At 41.2% G+C, this 10,995-nt stretch overlaps 1 protein-coding gene across 1 annotated transcript; it reads right to left on the reverse strand.

Annotated features, from left to right (window-relative positions):
* Positions 1-105: 105 nt before the first annotated feature.
* Positions 106-10,995, reverse strand: DDX50 (DExD-box helicase 50). Its single transcript, XM_031063608.1, has 14 exons — positions 10,473-10,995; positions 9,719-9,794; positions 8,833-9,011; positions 7,262-7,379; positions 6,220-6,405; positions 5,587-5,732; positions 4,735-4,884; positions 4,063-4,224; positions 3,227-3,346; positions 2,404-2,477; positions 2,061-2,220; positions 1,620-1,754; positions 1,196-1,240; positions 106-693 (listed from the first exon to the last, which is right to left on the reverse strand). Exons 5-14 carry the CDS (start codon positions 6,395-6,397, stop codon positions 478-480), a joined length of 1,386 nt encoding a protein of 461 aa, XP_030919468.1. The 5' UTR covers positions 6,398-6,405; positions 7,262-7,379; positions 8,833-9,011; positions 9,719-9,794; positions 10,473-10,995; the 3' UTR covers positions 106-477.

The following is a 10,995-nucleotide window of genomic DNA, read 5'->3' on the forward strand; positions in this document are numbered from 1 at the left end:
AATGGATTTTTCTTTCCAGATTTCTTTTCTCCTGCTGCCACGCTCCCCAATCCTCCCGACATCTCCATCTGCAAAATACTGCTTCAAATACGTGACAACAATATATGAAGTTGTAAAATAATATTTAATTTTATCAGAAAATGTACAGGTTTGAGCAGCAATTCAGATCTATGTATTATACAGTGAACCAGGCTACAGTTTTGAACGCAACAGACATATTGTGGAAAGATTCAAAGAGCAATATGAGAAACAAAAGAAAATAATTTTTTTTTTCTTGCAGGTTTTTTGGGGTTTTTTCCTTTGTACTTTTTTTTTTTTTAATGAACAGAACCTTGTTTATGAGCAAAGTAGTACTGACGAAAAAAAAAATCTTAATGAAGTATTTTCTCCAATGGTACGAACACACAGAAACAGCCTAGTGTAATGTAATATAAAATACTTCAGTCCCATTTTCTTCTCATTTCTGGGTTGTTGAAATTAATGTTCAAATGCTCTGCTGAAACTTCGTTTCTGGCCTCTGCTCCTAAACCTGTTTCTACCAGAGCCACCACGCCGACCGTTCCTGGAGCTGGAGAAGCTTCGGCCATTCCCTCCGCCACTCCCTCCTCCTCCTCCTCCTCGTGCAGACTCGACCAACTCTGGTAATTCAGTGGCCACACACAAACGCCAGTGCTTTGAATCTTCCCACCTTGCCTGTGGCAATGGAGTCAGACACAGCAAGTTAAATTCTAGGAATACAAATACAGGGTATGTAATAATAATTAAATCTGCCCAACTGAAAAGGTAAAATTGTGAACTGGTGTATGGAGTTCAAGCTTCTAACTGAAGGGATCAATAATTTTGGTTATACTAATGGCTACCAAGCAAAAAATCTGAATTCACTTTACTGTGGAGAGAATTCTGGGTGAAAATCAGAGGCAGAGAATACAGAAAAGAGGAATAAAACTTGCTGCCTACAAAGACGAATCTAGCACCACTTTTCTCAGTGCTAAAGTTTCAAGTTACAGACTTTTGGTCACAGGGGAATGCCTCAGAAAAGGAACACTGTGAGCTTGTTCTGTTCTTCAATTCCTTCCTAGCAATCCCTCTTGCCACCAGGAAAGGCAGGATGAAGGCTACATAATGTTTTCAGTCTAACCCAGTCCAGCCAGCTTCACCTTCAGCCTGCTGCACCCAGAATTTGCAATGCACGTACCTCTATGTCCTTTTGGTCTGCCACAGGAACATCAAAGCACACACCCTAAGAAGAAAGAATCATTTTAATGCATACAAGGGAAGCATTTTAAGTGACTGCAACTATAAACAACAGAGCCCACAATTCTACACCTGACAGGCAGGCACTTTTACAACTGACTGTCCTAAGAAATGCTTCTCTGTTTTGTCATTAAGGCAGAGTTAACACACTTCATACCTTGTACCTGTTCTGCTATCCCCATAGCCATGCATTATCCTACCTCCTGAGCATGCCAGCAGAGCCCTAAGCACTAAAAAAACAGACTGAGGCCCAGCATCAACAGTGCCTGGAATAGAGAAAAAGACCCAACAGCTCCCCTGACAATTGCTAAGAAAAGGCTGCAATCAGAAGAGCCCAGTATCAAAGAAACAAACCAGAAAGTTACCATTTTTCCCTTGAGGAAACACATCCTGTTCACCTTCCGATCAATATCATCACCCAGCACTTCTCGCAGCCTTCGCCAGGCATAGCTCATGTTGCTTATTTCTTCAGAGCAGCGTAGTATCATTGTAACAAATCCCTAAAAAGAAACGGGGCATGCTCCACTCAGGCAGAGGAATAAGCTTCAGCACATATATCAGACAGGAGAAACCTGCCAATTTACAGTTTAGTAATTAAATCTTCAAGTAGGTACTGTGACAGGGCATCAGGTATCCTTACAGCCACTACATCATTGCTTTTAACAAAATCAGTAGTTCCTAGTAGCTTAAGTATAGTTCTTAAACAAAATGGTCAGGAGATAAATAATTCTCTATTCACACAACACAGAGGTGTGTTGCTTCTTTGCAGTTTCAAGACAAGCATTAAGCCATAGCCCCTTCCTTACCACATCCGAGTTCAGCAGTGAGCGCTGCTCAATGGAAGTAGCACCCGAAATATGGGCCAGAGCTGCAGCCAGAGCATTAACTGGTCCCTTCTCTTTTATTAGCAACTGAGCAGATTCTTTGAAATACTCAATAGCAGTCTGAGGAACAGAATCCAGGCACCTAAGTAGTTAAAGCAAAAAATATGAACAATTTATACACTGGTAGGCTCTGGAATAGAAAAAAATCACAGTAGTCCAAGATTTCAACAGTGCTTAGGAAGTTCAAAGAGATAGTAAAGAATAATTCAAACAGCCCTTCTGAAGAAGGCACGAGGATACAACAGGGCTTGAGTCCCAAACACACCTCATGGCATCTTTGCTGGAAGCCTTTATTATGTCTGTTGCAGTAGGAACACCAACACGCTTGAATGTAATGCCCTGAAATTTAAAAGGCAAAAGACAAAAGACAAATAAAAATTGCAGACCATAAATAATTCAGTTCTAAAGAAGCAGTGCTAAACTCCAACACAACAAGCATTTAAGTCTGTAATTTTTCTTCTTATTTTCACCTTTTAATTTCTAAATTTTCCTAGTGAAAATTGTACGGTTAAGCTTTCAGGAAAACAGTAACACTTAGAAGGTTTTATGCACCAGATCAGTGTAAATGACTCAGTGATCTTAGACTGAAAACAGAAACCACTTTGGTACATTTCTGGGGAAAACAGAGTCCTACAAATTCTAAATTACTACTTTTAGTCTAATAGATTTGGATTTAAGTACAAATTACAGAGCCTTAGTCTCAGTGTTACACTGCTTTATGTGCCAGGAATAAACCATCTCCTCACAACCACATAACTGTTGAGGAATCTAGCATATAGAACACAAAGTGGAAAAATGCAAGTAACAGTTCTCAGGAAAGCTGCACATATGCACAGCACTGATCAGATGATAACCAGGGTGAACACCACACAGAAACACTGCGAGTTGTTTCTCATTTACGCAAGGACAACCTAAGTGGCATTTGCCGAAAAGGAGTGAGTGCTAGAATCTGCAGTGCTCTCCCTGCTGCACACTGACACTGCAGCCACCCTCCTCAAGGTACCCAAACCTCCTCTGGGTGCTTTATAAACTGCAATCTGCAGTTGAACAAATGAGAGTCTTGCAGTGAGAAGAAAGCTGTAGTGTACCGCTTTTTGCTCCACGTGTCTCAGCTGGTACTCCTCCTTGCGCTGATAAAAGCAGATACAGATCCCAGTGCGCCCAGCTCGGCCCGTGCGCCCGGAGCGATGGATGTAGGACTCCACATCCTACAGAAACAGAGGGCTGTGAGTCACCTAATTCACTGTCATTTCATCAATTCATTGCATCCACATCACTCATAGCAGCCATTACAGTTAAGCCTGAACAATGCACAGTAAGTGCATCATAGAATTCAATCAGAAAATGTTGTTTCACTAGTATTGACCAAACAGGCTTTTCCATAATAATCTAGAAATCATGGCTTGAAAAGCAGAGCCATGAGCATGGATCAACTTTTCTTTATGCATCACCACACATTTGGAGTGTGTGTACCTCTGCAACAATCCCATTCCCTCCTGCACATCCACAGGAGCATTTTTGCAAGTATTAACATCATATTCACTGAAACATTACATTTTTCCTTTTGAACCCTCTTAATTTCAGCACCAATGTTCTCACGGTTGTGGTCCACACCTCACATTCAGCCCCATTCAAGAGAATCATTCCTCCCACTGCTCCCAGCCTTGCAATCACCACACAGTTGCCAAGGAAGGCTTTGAACAGCCTCATATGAAGACATTTTAAGGAAATAATCTTTAAACATACTAGGGACTGACACACTCCCAAAAAATCCTCGAAGATACTACTTCTACATATCTGGATGTCTCCCTTAAGAACAAAGCTGATGAACTCTGTGTGGTCAATACCACTAGCTGATAGCATTACACCACTTGAAAGCAAGACTACAGATTATTACAAGACATCCAACACAACAGTCTCCTACCTTTGGTGGTGAGCTTTGTACAACCAGGTCAACTTCTGGGATATCTAAACCACGGGCAGCTACATTGGTTGCAACCAGAACTTTAAATGAACCATTCCTAAAACCCTTCAGTGTGATCTCTCTCTGCTTCTGAGGAATGTCACCATGCAACGACTGGCAATCCTGAAAAACAGTATTATTTTAGAACCATACCAAAATCCAAGACAGTGCTCCATCCTATGGTCAGTTTTGGGTACAAAATCTTGGTATTTGACAGGTACTGAGTGGCAAGGTAAGGAAGAAGAACTGAATTACCTGAGTTTATATTTTAGGTGTCTCACAATATGTACTCAGTAATTCTTACTCATATACCTCAAAGGCCTTTAACAATGGCAGGAAAACAGAACTGCAATGTGTGTCTACACTCATGTCTAATTACTGTGACATAGGAAAAACCTGCCCTAACTTGCCATCCACACCACCTATGCAATGCTTGGCCGTGTTAAAATAGTAATCTACAATTTTTGTTTCATGTCTACAAGAAAGAGTGAAATCCTATCTGACCACACACAAAAGCCTGCCCTATGCACTTTGAAAATCTCTCTTTAAAACTTACTCAGCATAGGTCTGGTATCAACATGGGGTTGATACATCTTTGACAGGTTTTGTTACTTAATACACCTGATAAAATACCTGTTTGATTGAAGCATTCAGAGCCAGTTCATTTGCTTCCTTTTTGGTCTCACAGAAGACAATGGTCCTCCCATGGCTGCCACTGTAGACCTGAATGACATCTCCAATAACTGCAGCTCTCTGAGACCAGTGACACTCTATTGCCAAATGCTACAGAAAAAAATTCCAGTGATTAGCTTCTGTAAAGTTAAGATTCTTTTAAAATACATTTGGAACTGTTAATTACAGAAATAGTGAAGAGTTATACAGCTCCCTGATGGAGAAAATGTGCTAAGTCACGATCCTAGAACATCCAAAATCCATAAGGCTCTTATTTATGCCCACAATTAGTCTAATGTTCAGCAAAATAATTACAGTAAGAGAAAATCAGGCCTTTAGCATGTATGTATTATATATGTATTATATTTATTTTATTCCATATATGTAATATATATCTTGCTATGGTACTTACTGCACAGCAAGCAAAGGGCTACTGAGGTGAGATACTACAGGAAGTTTGAAAAAAAAGTATTTTTTATACAGAACACCAGAAGCCAGCTAGGATGTCCATGGAGAATTAAAAGCAGCAGGCTGATGTTCATGTGGGCCTTTTGCTAACAGCTTGGATAAATTCAGGTACTGCTTTTCTCTGAAAATCCACAAAACTGACAAGAAAATCTTCTCTCTACCTGTGATGTGAGAAGACAGATCCTAAACCCAAAACCAACTTGACCAGGTGTAACGAGCCCTATGCTTGGAAAAAATTCTGAAAACAACTTCCAACATCACTGTGATAATGCACCTTAGGAAGAGGTGGCCTTTTGTAGCAGAAAAGGGAAAAAGCCTGAAAACGTTTCACAAGAGCTTACTCACTTCTACTGTTGTAGCAGCCTTCTGAGTTCTTTTCCCAATAAGGTCAATCTGTTCATATCTGGACTTCATGTATTTCTTAGCCACATCATATACCCAGTGTGGGCAAGTGGCAGAGAACAGCAGAGTCTGGGGATTGTCTTCAGAATCTTAACAAGAAAACAGAACAATGCTTCACAAACTTCACATATTTCACCTAACGGATGTACACAAGTTGATTATATAGGTGATTAAAAATGAGGATAAATATCAGTACCTAACATAAAGAAGCCAACTGAGCTTTTTAAATTTATGGATTACCAACACCTGGGGTAAAAAAAATTCTAGAAAGTCTAAATAATTTCAAGATTGTGAAAAAGTTACACCAGTCTGTTTTCAAGTAGTGAGAAGGGTAAAAAGCTAGATCCTTTTAATTTGAAGAAGCCTAAGCACAACTTAAAGATAGGTGCCAAAGACAGTTATTTACAGACCCCTAGGTACTGGACTCCAAGCTCTGCACAGGTTCTGTGAATGATTCCCACATATTCACAATGCATAATATTCAGTCATTTCTAAACAAAATCACCTTACACCTGAATTTTTGCCAATTAAATTACTACTAGTATTTCTTAATATTTGTTTCAATATTGAGATTACCCTTTTTGTATGCAACTCGTAAAATGTCTTCCACTTGCTCAGCAAATCCCATGTCCAGCATCTGGTCAACTTCATCCAGCACAACGTGTTTGACCTTGGTAAGGTCCAGCTTGCCATTCTGCAGGTGGTCCTTGATCCGACCAGGGGTCCCCACCAAAATGTCAATGCCACTTCTCATGAGGTCAACTGGCAAACAGGGAACACAGCAGTTAGCAGTGAACCAGGCAGCACTCTCTGCAGCAGTTAAACATGGTAATAACTAAACAGCTTCTTCAACTATTCATAAGTATTCTCCTTACAAAAGTGAGAACAAATTAGGATCCAGAAGAGAAAATCTGGAAAAAAATGTAAGGTAGAAAATCTACTGCTCTTCCTGAAGGGAAAAAAGAAGAACTTACCACCCTTCCCTCTCCCAGTGCTTTAAAGTAAGCAAGGGTAAGCTTCTTTTATTATTCTTTAGAAATAGTCAGCTCTTCCCAAATTATCTATTTTAACTGGAGACTTTTAAAAAAATGACTTAACTATCAAAATTACTGAAATCAACTCCTTTCCTAAGGTTCTGAAAAAAAAATCATCCCTAATGTCTGAAGATGTACCACAATGAAAGAGCTCACTCTCATTCCTTTTTTACAACCACCAAGGCAGTAAATCATGCTATCACAACAATTTCTTCTCCACTTTACAAATCCTCTACATATCCCTTATCACATGAAAAAAACACATACCCAGTCACAGCTGTAAGACTAAACTTTTAAAATGAAAATGGTTTTACAAGAACCCAAACCCAGATATGGGTCATACACAGAGCATACTCTGTTTCACTTTAATTTAAGGTACATGAGTAGATAAGTAACACTAAAAAGATGAAAACTGTGAACCACAGCTATTTATCTCCACAAGAAGATACATTTTGAACTGCTGAATTTCCCATGAACAGTCTCCAGCTCTTGAGTTATAAGTGTGTGTCTGGAAAGATCCAATTGCACTTCTTAAATATGGCAGTCAATCCATGTTTAAATTATTAGTCCTAAGAGTCACTTACTTTGTCCATTATAGGGAGTTCCTCCATAAAAACAACCGACTGTCAGCTTCCTTGTGATATCCTTGAAATCTTTGGCAACCTGATTTGCCAGCTCTCTTGTTGGACAAAGAACTAGAACCTGCAGAGAAAAAAAGACAAAACAGATGTTTTCTCAGCATGGCTTCTGCCAAGAAACCACTAGACTTATTTAGATCTGAGCCTTTGTAAAATAAAAAAAAAACCTTCTTAAAATTTGAGAGAAACACACTGGAGAAACACACTGCTCAAGTCTCTTGTAACATCATTAAACTGTTAAATATATACTCATTTAGGACAGGCTAACTTCTTTTTGAACAGGATACGAGGGACTTAAATCTTATTTAACTTTAGCTCCTGAACAGACCAGCTACAAGTTTTCCTCTACATGTGCTGTTTGAACACAAGACTGAAGGACGTGGGTAACAAAAGGTTTTTCCTTCACAGTCCTGTGAGAAGGTGCAAGGAAGAGCTGTCAGCTGTCTCTCAGCTTCCCTGTGGCTCAGGGAAACATGTTCAGCCTGAGAGCTGCTGTGCTAATCCACAGCCCTGCAGAGGCACCCAGGGAGCCATCCTCTCTTGCAGTATGCAGCCCTCCCTGCATGCAGATGAAATGATTGTGTTTAAAATGTGACTGAAGCACTGCTCTCCAGCCTGGGATCAGTCACCTCACAAAGGAACCTTAACATCCTTATCCCAGTACCTCCTCCAACATCAAAACCCACTACCAAAAGCAGGCAGCAATGTATTATGGCAGAGTGAGGTCTGGAATCTTTTGCAAGGCTTGTGCCTCCCTTGAAGAAAGCCCTTCCTTCTCCAAAAGACTGTGCCAAATCTAGAGACAGCATTCTCAGTCAGCCCAGCAATGTGATGGGCAGATGCACACAAACCTGCTAATGCTGCTTTTGGAAGGCACTTCAGGTGATCTGTCAGATGACTGACAAGATGAAACAAACTGATAAAAATTATTAATGAGGATGTGCTCAGCTTTGGCTTCACTAGTTTTTCTGGAGGCATCATAAGAACTCAGTGAAAAACCACACGTGGTATTCTTAGCAGAATGAACACAGCTCATAACAAATCTGCATTCCCTGGAGCAGAAGTTTCAACATTTGGTGGTGTTCCTAATGAAAATGAAGTCTATTTTTAAAACTTCCCACTGTTTACATGTTTTAGAAAGAAACATGTTTGAGTAGACAGCTTTTATCAAGCTGTCAAGTTACAATTAGTAACTAATCTGTTAGCAATTTAGGAGAAAAATAAGCATCCAAGAGCCACTAGCCCTGAACTGGTAATGTGACTGAGCAAAATTATACAGGAACACATTGTCCACCTGTAGTTTTGGTCTCCCTGTGGCAGAAAAAGGAACTGACAAGTGGATAGAGCTGTTGTGCTGCTTGTTCTTCATCAGAGGCTGGGAGGCAGCACAGGATGCAGTGGACACAGCTTTCAAATCACCTTTAATGTGGGTTAGCTTAGCCCTGCACAGACCTGAAATACCGGAATCATTTAGATGTCAGACAGAGCAAATCACCATCCTAGCCAGGCACTGTTACCTTTGGTGGACGGCCTCTTCTTCTTTCCTGTGAGTCTCCCTGAAGCTTTTCAATTAAGGGAATGGCAAAAGAGAATGTTTTCCCTGTTCCAGTTCGTGCCTGAGCAATGACATCCTTGCCAGAATACACGGGGTTGAAGGTCTTCACTTGCACAGGGAACAGGTACGTCACTCCTCGAGCTGTGGCAATTTCAAGAGACTTCCTTAATATGGTCATTTTACAACTGTGCTTTCATACTCTTCAGTGGAAATCATTGCAAGAGCTCCCATCAACTCTAAAGTAAGTCAGGAGTGCATCACCACCTCCACTGATTCATTTGATCAGATGAGTCATCTGCAAACAGTGCCCTGGGACTGTTCATTTTATTCTGCCACTTCACCCCACCAGACACAGTGCTAGCTAGGACAGAGGAATTTATCAGCCTTTATGAGAGACTGTCAGCACTGTGCCTTTATTTATGCAATACTCCTTAGCTATCTGTGAAAACCTCTTCCTTTCAAGTAATTCACACCTCAAAACCCCTTCTGTTCTTAATTCGTACCAATTCATGCATAAACAAACACCAAAGATACTACATATAATTGGCTTTCCTTTATTCACACCAAAATTACCTTTAATTGAAACATTCCCACACATCTTTTTTTACCCTTGGCTCGTGTAGTTTAGAATTTCATTGCAAAGGTTGAACTGGAAAACACTGCAAACAGGAAACTGTGTGTTCAAAGGTGTATTTAGAGCAGGCAACCAATGTCTGCTGCACAGCATCCCTGCTTGTATGGGCATGAACAGAGCACATCTCAAAGCTTATTGATCAACACAGAGTGTTTGAGCATAAAAACACAGAGATCACTGACATTCTATGGTCACACCTTGCCAGGAAACTTACCTTGAAGAAGCTGGACAGTTTCTTTGGAAATAGAAAAATTGGAGAAAGCACCCTCCTTCTGTTCTCCAGTCAACTCCTGTTAGGTAAAAAATAATATACCATGTGAATATCACATGACTGTCAGTAAATTCAAGGTAATCCAAGTAAATTCAGCACATGCATTGGTGCCATACTCTTCAGGGACAGTGTCACAGCTGCAGCTAAAGAGCTTTCTTTCTTTTACCATCATATTTCAAACCTGGACAAAGTTAGCAAAAGTGCTCTGTAGGTTAAGGCTGCTTCATATCTAACAGCACAGTAAATGCAAAGCACTCAAACCAAAACTGCAAACAATGAATTAGAATCACAGAATATCATGAGTTGGAAGGGACCCACAAGGATCACCAAGCCCAGCTCCTGGCTCTGTACAGGACAACCCCAAAAATCACATACACCTCGTGATGCTGAATCATAGTTTAACTCTATCTCAGTGCATTCTGTCTGTCCAAGAACAGCCCCACAGCACCAGGCTGCTCAAGTGAGGAAACCACGATGCACTGATCCAACACCTCAGCACTTTCATAATTCAAAACTCTTGCAAATTCTTGGCAGACTGAACAATTCAAGAACTTTAAATCTTGACATTTTACAGCACTCTCGACTGATTAGGAAAAGGGGGGGGATGGAATACAACCCCTCCTAAGTTTGGCCGTGTTAATGCAGGAGTTAGAAGCCCTAACACATCCCTACAGCTAAAACCAGCCATGAGCTTTACCTGGTCCTGCTCGCTCTCACTTTCGCTCTCACTTGACGTTTCACTGGAACTACTCTGCCGGCTTCTGCGGGAGGATTTGCTGCTAAAGGAGGACAATCGCGATTTCTCCAGGCTCTCCTCTTTCGTGTGACCGTTCTGTTTACTGACACTCTTTGATTTCTTGGGTTTCGGGGCATAACGCTCCTCATCCGATTCCTCGCTGTCATCTGTCTGAGTCTTTCCCCTCTGAAACTTGTCCCGGCGTTTAGATTTCTTCTCCTTTTTCTCCTTCAGACAAGGCACAGAGCAAATGAAAACACACGCTCGTGGATCCAAGCGACACGGAACAGAGAAGAGGGCGCAGAACAGTTAAAGCTTCAAGTGCACGTTCTAGTTACTGACGGGGGCGGTGGCTGACACAAGGCAACAGATCCCTGCCGGCCGCCGCCGCTCAGGAGACACGTTACCGACCACGAGACAACCGGGCCTTGGCTTTCGGGGCGCTGCCCCGCTCCGGGTGCCGGGGAAGGCGCGTCCCGGGCTC

Source organism: Geospiza fortis, unplaced genomic scaffold, assembly GCF_000277835.1.
Source record: "Geospiza fortis unplaced genomic scaffold, GeoFor_1.0 scaffold637, whole genome shotgun sequence".
NCBI lineage: Eukaryota > Metazoa > Chordata > Aves > Passeriformes > Thraupidae > Geospiza > Geospiza fortis.